This window comes from Ylistrum balloti, unplaced genomic scaffold, assembly GCF_031769215.1.
Source record: "Ylistrum balloti isolate Yb309-2 unplaced genomic scaffold, AGI_CSIRO_Ybal_v1 Utg369762, whole genome shotgun sequence".
NCBI classification, from domain to species: Eukaryota; Metazoa; Mollusca; class Bivalvia; order Pectinida; family Pectinidae; genus Ylistrum; species Ylistrum balloti.
In genome coordinates, this window is record NW_026781960.1 from 612,611 (window position 1) to 627,862 (window position 15,252).

Genomic DNA, 15,252 nt, shown 5'->3' on the forward strand with positions numbered 1-15,252 from the left:
CAACTGCTGTGTAGATAAACAGCGAGGTTTCATATTATTGTCTATTTATAGATATCCACCCGATACGTGGCACAGGTGTGTACAGGTGCACGTGTTGTATTGTTTAGGGTGTATAGGGCATTACATGACCTGTAGGTTACATTGGTTGTATTATAATTATTTATTATCATATATGTAGTTGTAAATATAGATATAATATATAATAAAGGGTTGTATTTGGCTATATACAGTTATATCACTCACGTGTATGCACGGGTGCATGCCAGCATGACAGATATTAAGGCGTCGTGTGGCATACTTTAGTGAACTTTACATTGAAGTTGATTTAGCTGTAAATATGTATTATATCATATTATATATATTCATATATGTCCATATTATTGCTGTAAAGGATGATTTAATAACGATGTAGGGTTATAATTATATCTATTGTAGTTTAACCCATTAGAGAGGGATAACTGCCAGAGGTTTAAATGTAATTTTTTTTTGTTTTGGGGTACTGGGTTGCCTGGGGAGGGACACAGCCAGCACTTATGATGAGGATAGACTGTCCACCTTGTGTTCAGCATTTGGCTAATGTATAGCTCTGGAACTTTTCTGGTTGTTGTGTTCCCATCTTTATGTGACGGTCACACAACACATGTGTAATGACACTTACTCCGTGGTGGATATCAAGCCCATATTATACGGTGTCACTGTAGCAGGAACATTTGGGAAATAATGGAATACTGCCCATTTATAGAGTGTGACTGTTACTTTGTATATATCTTATGCCTTTAATCTATGACCTTGTTGAATGTACGAGAGAGAGTGTGTATGAAGTGTAACCATTGTTAATAGTGTATAGTGTAATTAAATATTGTAAATAATGTAAATACTCTGTGTTGTGTTGCTTTACCGTCATCAGAGTGGACAATATGCTCATCCCGTTACAACATTATGATGAAGGATTGTCAATTTAAACTCTGATGTTGCAATACTTGCACGCATCACAAAAATATATTCTAAAAACCATGAATGATTGCATCTGTTGACTATTCAAAAATCTACGGTTGTACAAAAAAATCTACTAGAAAGCAATCAAGCGTATTAATTATACGACAGTAGTAATGCATTTCCGGAATTTTTTTTATTAAAATAATAATACAAGATTGTTATTCTTAAAGCTCTATATTTTTGCTACTCGAGGTCAAAACAAATTTGAAAAAGGCGATACAGTAACAATGAGATAAAGATATATCCGACTCGTTTCACACTTTCTGCTAAAAGTGTATAAAAAGACGATTACCAACAATCTTAATTGATGGAAGATGAAAGGACGAACATTGAGGTCTGTTAATTCTCTCTTTGGTGGGCGGAAAGACGAAAACTAGGATTTAGATGTTTGATTTTCGACTTTTCGCGATGAAAAGACGAACCAACAAAATATCACCAATCCGCCACCGTAGTAGGTGGCCATACATTTCGGTAACGTATACTCTTTCTGTTTGTTTAAATGTTGATTACCGGATGCACTGTTTGTAGCTTGAATTCAAGATTTACACAAAGAAAAACAAAGAAAAAATATTTTGACCAGATTGTCAACTATCAATGAAATCACAAATAATAATCTATTGCATGGGATGAATAATTTTCAACATTAAGTAAAATTTCCGGAAAAAATAATCCGTTCAAAAATTGTTAATTGAAAGCACACTGCCTCCATGTGGCACTGTGATGTCACAATGGAAGAAATAAGAACCGACATACGATAAAACAATACAACTATAATCAGAAGAGAGTGACAAAAATACATTCTAAACTTTTTGAACGCTTCAATTCTTTGCATTCTTATCTTGTGCTTGAAGCAATTTTTTTTCTATCGGAATCAATAAACAGATATTTCTATATATCTATTATATCTGTAACTCAGTTTTGTTATTTCAATCCGTATTTGTTAAAAGGAGAAAAACGTATAAGTCTATGAAAATAATATTGAGTGATAAAGTTGAATAAATGAAAAGGTGCTTTCGTGTGTTTGTATTATTATCTTATTGTTCATCATTAGATATCAATAGCATGATGGGTAAGCACGGAGAGTAACAGTCTTCCTCTAACGATCTTTCACTTTCTTGATTTGACATTCCTTTTCCCATCACCTCGTCGGAATATGGCCTTTTCCAATGCCATCATTGGCGCTTCAAATGCCAGGGAGAGGACAAACGCAACCATAAAGGTCATCACCATATATCCAAGGAATAGATAAATCTGTGGGGAAAAGACGGGATTCCATATACTACTTACAAACCGGGGATGTTTATGATAGATTACCATTATAAAGGATAAATAGTGTTCTGATGTGTAATTATACAACGGCGATGAGAAATATGTCATATCAAATGTTCATTTTGAAATCTGAAATACAAATAATACATTGTATTGTTTTATACAAAATAAAATTGTTTATGAGAATAGTATTTTTAACATTTCGGATTATAAACACAGAGAATGTTAATTAATACTTACGAAATTTTTATCGGTCGCATAAAAATGTTGTCTTGCGGAGAACAGATTCATGTACATGATGATCATGTGACAGAGATAAGCACAATATGTCAACCTTCCTAATGGAATAAATGGCTTCCATGACAAAATTGTATTCACGAAACCTGTCAGAAATATCAATAATAGATATCAAATATCATGATGATAAGCTGTGTGTTTGTATCATTATATTTTGATCTCCTTTCATAATTTGTAGTGTTTTAAAGGACGATACTTGAAGATCAGCTCAAAGTTTCATTCCAGGTAAAATGTAGAAACAAACAAATTTCCAAGTGGAAAGGATTTAGGAAATATTGTAAAACACTTTTGCCAATATAACAATAAATGATTTGGAAATGTTATCATAGTACATCAGTTATTCAGTATCTTTTCCGTATAATGGTCTGTGTATAGAAGAAAATATTCAACTATTTTGTACCTCCATTTCCAGTAGCACATGCAAATATCACCCAGCTAACGCATGCACCCCACAAGGTCCTTGACGTTGAATTGTAAAGGGCAGCAACTCCAACATCAATAGGTTTTCCATTTATAGCATCATAAATACCGTACACAACCAAACAAGCGACAACTGTAGCTACTATCCAAATGAAGAGGTTGACGTACTGAAATAAAATGGAATATCGTTAAAGATTCTTTTCACATACGTGTAGTTATATCCCGCGTGACATTAACATGAGAAAGTAATACATATTATCATTATTACAGAAAACATTACATTTTATTTGTTTACGTTGAAGATTATGCGGTAAATAATTCATGATGATCTGTCTCCCAGAAAGATAATGAGTTTCAAGGTAAAACAATGGATATATCCTTGTGAGGACAAATAATCTTATTTATGCGGAAAGGAAATCATCTAATTCTGGTACTCATTCACCATGAACAATTCATAATATCTAAGAAATATTTAAAACAAACCTTGTTGATTTTAACTTTCAATCCTTTTTCGTAGAGAAAATATCCAGTGATCATACCGACGATGTAAGGCCCCATGCGACAGTACGGCTTAACGTAATACAGATTCATAAAATCTTCATAGCTCTCTCTGAAAGACCATACAAGTTCAACTAAGGACAGGTAGAGCTAAAAGACTGCCAAATCATATTTTTTCGAGGGACTCGAATTTACAAATATATGCATTTTCGTTGGAACTTATTTTCGTGATTATACTTGTAATTCGTTAATCAACTTGTTATATGAATTCGCGGACAAATGGTTTTGTGGATTGAGAGTACCCATGTATTCAAAATAAAACCCACACGAAAAAATGTGATTTTACAGTAAAGTTCGTATCTATATTACGATATTATCTATATTACGAAATTATAATTCATCGAAATCTTCAATACAATTATGTATTGAAGATTTCGATGAATTATAATTTTCGTAATAATGATAATTCGTTACGTTCAAATACTGAACATACAGACATAGGTATTGTATAGTATGTTACATTTAACCAGTCTATAATAATTGTGTTTCATTTTCAAGCTATTTCGTTCTTTCCATTTAACTTCGAGCACCTGTTGAAAGGACGCTTCTTCATTGTTTGATTGAATTCACGCGTTTGTACATGATATTACACATTCTTGGTTTTACCGACTGGCGTATAGTTCACCATAGTTTTTAAACTTGATATACTTATTATACTTCCGACCAAATTATCACTGGATCTGTTTCAGAAGAATCACTACCTCTTTATCTCCAATCTCTCTGAGAAATAAGTAAAATGCAGAACACGATGGATAACAATACTTACGCATCAGCGACAGTAATAGGAATGTTGTTCACGGCGGTGATAACGGCAGTGGTGACAGTCACACCGAGGAGGAACACAGCACACACCAAAACTCCTATCTTCCGGAAGCTAAATAAGAAAGACGCAGAGAAATTTATAGTTTTCAGTATCCATTATAGTTAAATGGATAATTAGATATACAGTTTAGAGTGAAATTCATAACTATGTATATAGTATGTAAAGTATTTATATAGTTTACAGTGCTATAACATAGAGAACGGAAATTAGTTTTCATTTCAGATTTCCATATCAAACAAAAAGATATTTCTATCACACAACTCAGAAAAGTTACAGTTTTATAGTCAAACTGCGGAGAACAAATAAATAGGAGGCTTCCATTTTGTTGCGCCATTTCAAGCCATGACGTGACGTTGTTGTCAAATCGGGTTAAACTAGTGTGACCAATAGTATAATTCCATATCAAAGATCAGCATTTACACATATGATATTTGTACATCAAAAACAATGCAGGGATGAGCTTTGCATTATGGGACATATATAACAAGAGTCATCAAATGTTATTGATATATCTTTTAGAAAAGTTTTTTCGTTCTCAGTTTAAGCGTTTAAATCAAGAGAGAAACAGAAACAAAGATAATGACTAATGAGTGTGAATATAATAATTAATATCTGACACATAAGAGAGAGTATCATTATACTTACAAGTACAGAGGCACTAGCAGTAGCGGGCTGAGAATGTAAAACTGCATATCATTGGCTAAATACCACGACACCCCGAAGCACTAGAATTATAGAAGTAAAAAGACATCGATTCATTAGCACAAATCGCTGTTGAAGTCAGCGTGGAGTTAATTTATTAACAAACTGCAGTTTTATCGTTAAAGTTGTTTTCACTTTATCTTGTGGCAATTGAAATTATTGTTGTTATCCTATTCTGACTTTGATAATTCAATTTCCAACGGGATCAAGCACTTCAGAACTTACCGGCTTGTCCAACTTGAAGAAATTATTCACATACAAAAGATTTGTCCACCATGATTCTGCGCAATTTTCGCCTTCAAGTCCATTACTTGGCCATTCGGGACCATCACCAAGGAAACGGAACAGAGTTGCACTGATCATCAATATTAACATATAAGGTGGAGTGAGCCTGTTAAAAACGATTTGGAGACCTTTACACAAGATTCACAAAATTAACTAGAGATGCCGATCAAAATCCCCGTTTAAGGTATTATTTTACTCCATTGCACAAAATATGAAAATGTGAACAAAAACAGAATTATGGAAAATGGAAAACAGAAATATTAAAACTAAATGTAGGTGCTCTTCTTCACCGACGACACCCGCTGTGCACGTCTCACTTATTCCATTTGGTCTAAAGCATATAAGGTATTGTTTCACGTATGGAAAATAAGCGCTGTGTAATTTTCCAAATATTCAAGAATGATGTATAAGAAAATAATTTGGGCTTTAATGAAGAATAAAAATCATTTCGAAGTTATTTCCGACGATAATTATTTCAATTCATTTTGATGACCTACCTCCAAAATCGATGGAAGTAGAACATAAACCAGTTGATTCGTCCTTTTTCTTTCTTCATTTCCTTCAGAACCACATACGTCACGAGTAGCCCGCTGTATAAATAAAATGAAGTTACTTACACTCATCTATGAAATCAACATGATATGCGACCATTCCTTATATTCACATTAACCATTTAAAATCTTATTTTTTTAATGTTGTCAACTACTTCATTGTCACGTGTGTACAGTAAACATAATGCGGTGTAACGATTCGGTCTCTATGTACAACTTCGTGAAAGTGTTGTCAACTACTGCATTGTCACGTGTGTACACTATACATAATGCGGTGTAACGAGTCGGTCTCTATGTAGAACTTCGTGAAAGTGTTGTCAACTACTGCATTCTCACGTGTGTACAGTAAACATATTACGGTGTAACGATTCGGTCTCTATGGAGAACTTCGTGAAAGTGTTGTCAACTACTTCATTGTCACGTGTGTACAGTAAACATATTATGGTGTAACGATTCGGTCTCTATGTAGAACTTCGTGAAGTGTTGTTAACCTCTTCATTTTCATGTATGTACAATAAACATATTTTGTTTCGGTCTCTATGATAATTGTTTTTTTTTTTCTTCTCGAGAAGTGAGTATGAGAGTATGAACTTGTCTTTAATCAATATCATAAATTTGCATATTTTAAAGTATATACCTTATTCTACTATATTTTATACGTATAAACATTGACAATCCAAATATTTACAAACCTCATAGTAAAAAAGGTGTCTACCGACATCAGTCCATTCATGATAACCATAAAACTCCAGCGAGACAACATACCACTATAGAACGTCAACGGATTCTCTGGAAAAATAAATCACACAATGAATAGAGACGTCAGAGGTCAGGATAGTAATAGATATCTTGATGCCAATTAAAAACGGTCATTTGATTGCAGGCATATCAATGGATGATGATGCAAACATCCATTTTTTTTCGGAAAACAGGACTAACTACTTGTGAATAAACACAATTAGGATGGGATTTGCATATAAAAGCCATCTATAATAATTGGTCATTTTGCACATGTAAACGACAAAAGCAACCGAAAACAGGCTAATGTGGGAACAACGCGGCATATTTGAAAAGCTGTACTTTTATTTCCATTCAACTGAATAATCGTTTGCAAAATTTAGAGTTTGTGATCGATCATTAATAAGATTAAAATAAAAATATCATATACATTATCATACATACGTCATCCATGCAAAGTCACTAATTTACCTTAAAACTTTTTTGTACATTACAATAATTGGAAATATGGTTTTTAGATACATTAAAAGAATGGAATATTGCAAATTGCTTACGAATAAAAGTGATGGAGAAGGAATATGTGTGTCCAAGTATTACCCACGACATGCTCAGGAACCGGATACCATTCACAGCTCCAAGTGCCCCACCCTGTTCTGCATTTAGAAGCTTTTTTCCGTTGGTCCATACGGAGAATGACAGTAAAAGCTTGACAAGAATACCTAGATATGAAATAGATCAATATTGACAACTCCATTTCAAACATTTATATCAAGGCCAATTTGGCATTATGTGAACAAAAATGATTTCAAAAAAGAAAATCAAATCAAATTCATGCATCATTTGACAATATTGCAATTTGTATGCGTTGATCTTAATATTGATAATTTTTTATCCATCTGTTTCAAATAGACTTATTCAATCGAACATGCTATTTCTGGTAAAACTTTGGCTGAAAATATTACTATTTCCTCCTTTTTGGAGACAATATATTATAAAATTATTCAATATTCGTCACATATAGTTATATTATTTATACTATATTTACAATGGTTTTAAATTGTAGATAAAATGACCTTGATAAAGTTTTATTTCAGCATTTTAATAGTCCTTACGTTGTCATTTGATAACATTATTTGACTTACACATTGCTTTAAATATTAAGGTTATAAAGAATGAAAACGCACCATCGCTATGTACTTGTGTTTGTTTCGGCGGGACTTCAGTTTCTTCGATAGGAGCAGTGGGATAGATCTTGGGAACGCCCTCTTCTGCTGCTGATGAAGCCTTGTACTCCTCCGAATTAATCTTATAGATAATAGAGGGGAATTCGCCCTGCTTATCGTCCTCTTTCGCTTCAGGTATGGGGGCTTGCACGTCATGAATTGTCTTTGGTTTTTGTTCCTTTGTTTCAGCAGCTGCCTTATTTCTGGTGAAGTATCCACGCAGTAAGTCAAATGCTGTTGATACTATCATCATGGCCACGAAGAAACCACATATACTCCTACAAACAATAATAATTGTTACAACCAACATCACAACAACATTGACAAAGAGAAAGAAACAGTTTTGATCGATACAAATTAACACAGTTTCAGGCAATAACGGATTTGTTTAGATGATAAGAAACAGGTAAAAAACAAAGTTATAACAATTAATTTTAATGGGTCATTCATAGTCTGAATGTCAACATGCGAGTGTGTTTCTAATATTTTATTTCTGTATAACAATATAACTAAAGCTCTGCGGACACTTACATCCCAACGATCGCATTGGTGTCGTATGTAGTTTCCAAAAGACTGCAGGTGGTTTGGTATGCATAGATAGGCGAGTCACCGGCCGGTATTGTGGACAACACTTATGAAATATAAAACATTCGGTATTTGACGCTTACTTTCCGAAACGCCTGGTCTTATCCTCCTTGTACTTTTTCAGGATTCTCAGGGTAAATCTTGATTTTTTCCATATTTTCCCCTGGATTTATTACATTTTATTTTGGATTATGATAATGTTGACATGTTGGTATTATCTTTTCATTTATTGTTGTTAGAAATAAAATTTGAATACAAACACCATGTTGCCTGATTGCTAATTCATCTGGCATATTTGCCTAAAACATTTATAAAGATCGAATATCACATAGGGAGACAGATCTATGCTTTGTCATTTAGGCTGTTCCATACCGATTGTATATTGATTTAAACTAAAATACATTATTTATCATCGACAACCATTGGAAATTTAACGAGAACAGACATCCTCACAGCGAACCATTATGGTTTCTACGTTAAACACGGTCTATCCATTAAAGCGTTTAAGTCAAATAGTCTTGTTATGAATATAAAGCAAGACACGGGCGAAATATTTCCATATAGCCGTGGCAGGGTAACACCTCAGTTTAATCATACAATGTGAGAAGACTCTTGAGAGCAGTGTACATATATGAATCATATGGTATTAACATAAGACGAAATGGATTTTGGCAAAGGTAAACATATCAATATTATTCTTTGAGGCGACCATTTATTGGTGAAAGGTGATGAATCGTGATGGTTGGATTAAAAAAACTAACTTAAAAATATAGATAATGGTGATAAATATTTCAGTATTTAAAACGAGTTTGACCTCCTAGGCATAACCGGTACTTCAGTTGTAAAGGTGTGTTGGAAGTCTAATCGTCAATATATCAGACTATAAGTACATTTTTTAAAAATCATCCTACATTACAGCAATAATTGTCATAATTCATGTTTGTTTCTGTCACCAACAACCAAATGTTCCCCTTTCTAACATGGTCATGGCGATTGCGATGACGTTGAATTTCCTGAAATTTACCATATTTATTCCTTTCGTTAAAGGAGCTGAATATACAGCATTAAGTAATTATTTATAGATTCGTGTTTCGATAAATTATGTTTATGATCGAAAATAAAATTTAACATTACCAAACAAACAAAATTATACTTGAATTATTGGCATTAATTTATAATTCACTATCAAACAAAAATGGCAATCACCATCATCAGATAGCTCACTGTAGAATTTTCTATATTTGAATAATTCTCTGTTTATCTTTCTTCGGAAACAACAGATAATTTCTAGAAACTCTTGACTCAATGAAGTAAGGCAACTATAAGCTATGAAGACTTACAAGCATTGGTCAAAATTAGAATGTCACTTTCTCCACATTTACTTGGTACGCATACACCTTCTTTTAAAACCAGTGGGAAACCCTGTAAAATGAAGAATGATGGATTTGAAATGTTAAACTGAATTTTAAACATAGCATACATTTCCATTATCTAAAATTTATCTCATTAAAGTATTTGTAAAATTTTGTCACTTTCAAATATGAGAATCTAGATGGTTACCCGATCAGTCATTCCACAGTCTCGTTGTTTTTCATATGTAATTCAGACAAATATAATTAAGTTGAATTCTAAACAAAATCACATTAAACATTTATTAAGGTAAAACAATTCAGTTTCCCTTCAGTGGCGACAAATTTCAAAATTTTCTGTCTATTGAAAATACATGTTATTGGATTATCTTTAAAGTCAACATTGAAGACTAAGCTCTCCTAAAAGACAGGTATGATCGTGATTGTCAATATGAGAGAACAACACTAAATTGCCCGTACAGAAGAGAAGAAATTTGATATTCTACTTCAAGTAGAGTGACTGAAATATCTCTGGGGATTGTATATGAAAGTGAATGATGGATGGAGCTGTAATTGTAATTATGTATTCCATGTATCATTGTTAAATACCTGAATGGAGATAGGTAAGTGGATCATACAGTATCGCGTGGAAAACTCCGAAGGTTGAATGTTTAGGCATTGGTCATACATTCCCGGGAAATACGCATTTCCTTCAAGAATACCTGCTCGAATCTTCCCCATACTGTCTAACACTGTAAAGGGTAATGTACGTATTGGCTCATTGAGGTTCAACATTCATTTAATATGGGATGATACAATGCTAATAGAAAGTTCATAAGTAAGTGGTGATAACACATAAGCCATCTTATATGCTAGAGGTAATAAGGCGGCATATCAAATAAACATTTGTAAACTTGCATGCTTTTAGAAGTGAATTAAGGATTGTTGGCTTCTTTCTTAAAGAAATATTATATCAATGTATCAAATCATCTCAAGCTGATAAAACCCTCGGTAAAAGTATTGATGCTATAACATAATATCAAAACCAGATTTCAAATGCTCGTTAAACTTGTTCTTCGCCTTTCATTTCATCAAAAATTAGAAACATTAAAACGTGCAACAAATCTTATTTCAAAAGTATTTATATTTAGTACAACTTACTTTGGATAGCTTCCATTGAACCTTGGGTAAGTGCAGTCATCATCAGTCCTAGATCCTGAAGACAGAGAGGAGAGACACCCATACCTGTCAGCATAGCCATGGGATCAAAATTCATGGCAGTCAAGTTGGCTTGTTCAAGAAATGTCTGTAGGTCTCTGGGTCCACTTCCGAGAATTTCGGTTAACATTGCAGTTATCGAAGTCATGTTGATTTGTTGAAGAAATGACTGAAGATCTTGGGAACCACTGCCAAGGACTTGGGCTAACATTACCGTAAAATTTTCACCGGCAGTCAATGTCAAATTGTTAAGAACATTTTCAAGTATCGGAAGAGTTACGTCTGTAAATCCTGCTCCCATACCTGTTATAATGTCTTCGAAGTCAGGTGGTGTTGATGAAGTATCTTCAATAGTGGAGAGAAATTGAAGGAATTTCAGAACATTGTAAATCATGTCTAAATTCTCATTATCCACTCCAAGAAACGATATATTTTTAGATTGTGCAAGTTCAAGGAATCGAAAAGTGGCATTGAAACCAATCCGATCAATAATGTTGGAAGTTGCATTTAGAAGTTTGAACGCAGCCTTTACTTGATTTGTGATGTTCATTCCGGACGAAATGGATGTGGCAAACTTCATAATTCCGTCTGTGTAGATATCACGTGGAAAATAAGTGTTCGTGTTGTTAACATTACCGAAGTACTGACCATCTATGATGGGTACTGTAATAGCCAGTAATAAAACAAGCTTCAATAAGCGCGACATTGTTGATGTCAGGTGTCGCAATGCTGTATTGGGAACTAATACGCTAGAGGTTGCCGTCTTTATATACTATCCAGGAGACTGTGTCACATGACGTCACCCATATATGTAGACAGCCTTAAAAGGAGTTTTTCTATTTAAGTATTATTGTCGTAATACCTACCGATAAGAAAACAGACCTCGATATGATATTTATGTACTCTGATATTGTGTCCATGCCTTTTTTAGATCATATAAACGTTTATGACGAAAGAAAAGTAAAAAAGTAAACTTGATATCGTTTAATATATCAAACAAAATGACATTTTCGTGTCTACAAGCTAACAATGCTTGGGAGAACACTTCAACAGGTGCAAAAGGCATTGAATAGGATAGGACTACAACAAGTGGTGTACGTGAAGTGTCCTGAATCTCTCTCAATAAATTTCAGTATTGTGCAATATTTTGTACTTTTCCCCACCAAGTAGTGTTTCCAAATATCTTTATTACGCATCAGTAAACATTCTATCATGTCAATAGTATATTTGTTGTATTGGCATAACTTAAGTAATTGATTACCTTTTCAGTTCGTCTATTTAGTTTAATATCATATGGATATCAGGTAACAACACGATTAGCAATAACATAAAAAGGGCAGTTGTTTCCTTTTTTGAGTTCTGTAATATCTTAGTCTACTGTGTATTGGATATTTAGAAGATATTTCATAGTTTCTTCAGTTACAAACATATACTTCCCAAATGTGTTTAACATTTAAGTATAAAGACACAAACATATTAGACACGCGAGTAAAATATATTTGTTATTACTGGAGACACTGGAGAAATAGCAAATGGCGTCGTCAGAGGTAAGGTTTCAATACAGAGAGCGGTGAACATTGTGAAATTTTGTGTGTTTCTGTCGTTCCCGACAATGTGCAGTTGTTGCACAGAGACAGCGATTCGGTTAGGAATGGAAGAGGCTAGGTAAAGGTGAATGTGCTGTATTTGGCAGAATAGTTTGAAATTGAGCTGCGCTATTGTATTGTATATATATACATGCACACACATTTACCTGTAAGTGAAATCGAACTCACGATCGACATGTTGTCACGCTCTACTGCGGTTCGGCCATTACACACGGTGGATAAACCGTACTGGGCAAATATTGGTAAATCACTACAACTCTATTTCACCAATGATGCACTTCGCTGTTTATGCGGCGCAATAAAGAGACTTCCGGCCTGTATATATATTGCATTTTGCTATAACTGAACCTTACTTGTGATAACTTATGATTCACATGTGATATACTTACGATCGACGTTTCGTCATGCTCTATCGGGTACATGTTTGGCCGGTCTCTGTTACTCACGGGGAATAACTTGTACTGCCTAATAATGGATAAGTACTGTTATACTTAAACAAGGATACATATTTCACCAAGCGTTTGAATTGTATAATACATCTAAAATTAGTACACCGGGGAAGGACACATCACAATCGCAGCAGGACGGTCTATCCGACAAAGACGATATGACCGCAACACAAATAGACAAAAATATCTATGCACTCCTTACAAAGCTTGTGTTAAGTTAAAAAAGTGAATAATCTGTATAAAAGAAAATTGACAATCTTGCTTTTGTGAGGCAATAGGTATACGATATGTCACTGACTAAACGGATCGAAACCCCTATAGGCACACTTGTAAGGAGAACAAACCCAGGGCACTCGTCGGCCATGAAAAATATCTAGAAGATATATACCAGCTATATCGATACGTAGTGTCGGTGTAAATGACATACAAAATATCATGTGTTATAGGCACAGAACCCCTGGTGACAACATGGATGACATAACCGTTGTTGAAGATGTCACCAATCAAAGGAGGTAAAGCCAACGCGTCACTGAACGGTAACGATGACAACTCGCTATTCGGTAGTCAGACAGACATCGTTAGTGATGAAGTCAACCAATACGCTGATATAATGCGGCTCATTGTCAGTATGAGAAATGAGATTATGGAAAGTGTGTCATTCTTAACAGTTGAAAGCCGACGGGAAATGAATAGTCTTAAGTGTGCAGTCTCGGAACTGCAAAGCGATCTTAAGTTCAAGGATAATCAGATAACAGCATTAGAACGAAAGCTGAAGTTGCGCTCGAGAAATGATGTTGTATCATGGGAAGCACCTCTATCCGGCAGGAGCGATAGCGATAGCGATTTGGCTTTCGTCTGTGGACATTGGTTGATGCCAGAACAGTAAGAATTCTTGCACAGTATCGACAATAGTTTTCACGCTTACGGCAGATCTGATTCTCGAATAAACGTTGACCCATCGAAACGTAAAGGTCGTGGGTACGGCGGCGTCGCGCTCATTTGGAGGAAATGTTTACAAGCTACGCCCTTACTTCAGGAGGGAGATGATCGAATATTTGGGCTATGTGTACGTGAATCTGACATAAATATTTATATATTTGGAGTCCTAATGCCGTCATCAAATTCGTCATTGGTAGCTTATTCTGAAAGCTTAGAACTTCTGTTCTGTATTTATGTTCAATACTCGGAAAATGGTGTTGTCATAATATTAGGTGATTGCAATGCTCATTTGTCTAAAGAATTTGGTTAAAAAAAATTATGTTGATTTTAACAATCGTAGAAATCTTCTCGGACAATTTATGAGACGCATAGTAGTGATCAGTAACCAACCCTGCAAGGAGTCGGTCAAGGTCGCGTGTTGTCATCGTGATGCATTTTGTAATGATATATGACCTTCCATTGCAACTTGATGCTGGACATTTTGGTCTCCGCATAAGCAACATTCATACCCTGTATATTACTGGCTGATGACTCACTGGTTCTTGCTGCATCAATGCAGTTGCTACAAAATAAACTGGAAATCGTTTACAAATATTCTTGTTAGTGGAGACTTACATACAACAAAAGGTCTTTGATGGTAATTTCCGCTAGCCGATCACGTGTAGGATCTCCCTTTCGGAGGTTAATTCTTGGAAATAAGGAAATACAGTGAACAACAACAAAAACGTATGCAGGTGTAGGATTTACCTCAGATCTCAACTCGACTTCTTCAATTATTGAAGCGAGTGAAAAGGGGCGGAAATCACTGAACTCATTAGTAGGAATCGGGACCCATCAAAATGGAATGCATCCGTTAATAAATGCAAACATTGTAAAACTTATAGTGTTACCAACTATGCTGTATCGCCGCAAATTTGGCAGCCACTCAATTACTTGGTATACAGAATGGAAACACAGTAGTTAATGTTTTGGAACAAGTTATGCAACGGTAGCATTTCATAAATATGGAAGGCAATATTCCTTGTACGTCTCTTGGATGCTATATATGGACCTTGCTATAACGTACGAATAGGTTTCATACCTGACATATTTCATATTTTCAAACGTTTGGAATAGTTTCTTTTTTGGGAATGATTTCATATTCAACGAGTTCGTACCTCCCAAAGCATGCTAGAGTCGTTTTCTGAAACGTTTTTGAACGATTTTTACGATCGACAATGACGCAAAGATTCATTCTTATTAG

The 15,252-nt window shown here is 34.6% G+C and overlaps 1 protein-coding gene across 1 annotated transcript; it reads right to left on the reverse strand.

Moving 5' to 3' along the window:
* Nucleotides 1-2,103: 2,103 nt before the first annotated feature.
* Nucleotides 2,104-11,720, reverse strand: LOC132543689 (O-acyltransferase like protein-like). Its single transcript, XM_060207206.1, has 16 exons — nucleotides 11,185-11,720; nucleotides 10,958-11,121; nucleotides 10,406-10,548; nucleotides 9,788-9,869; nucleotides 8,394-8,493; nucleotides 7,824-8,140; nucleotides 7,194-7,358; nucleotides 6,594-6,690; nucleotides 5,848-5,940; nucleotides 5,291-5,456; nucleotides 5,009-5,088; nucleotides 4,307-4,414; nucleotides 3,466-3,592; nucleotides 2,963-3,149; nucleotides 2,506-2,648; nucleotides 2,104-2,247 (listed from the first exon to the last, which is right to left on the reverse strand). Exons 1-16 carry the CDS (start codon nucleotides 11,718-11,720, stop codon nucleotides 2,104-2,106), a joined length of 2,652 nt encoding a protein of 883 aa, XP_060063189.1.
* Nucleotides 11,721-15,252: the final 3,532 nt, after the last annotated feature.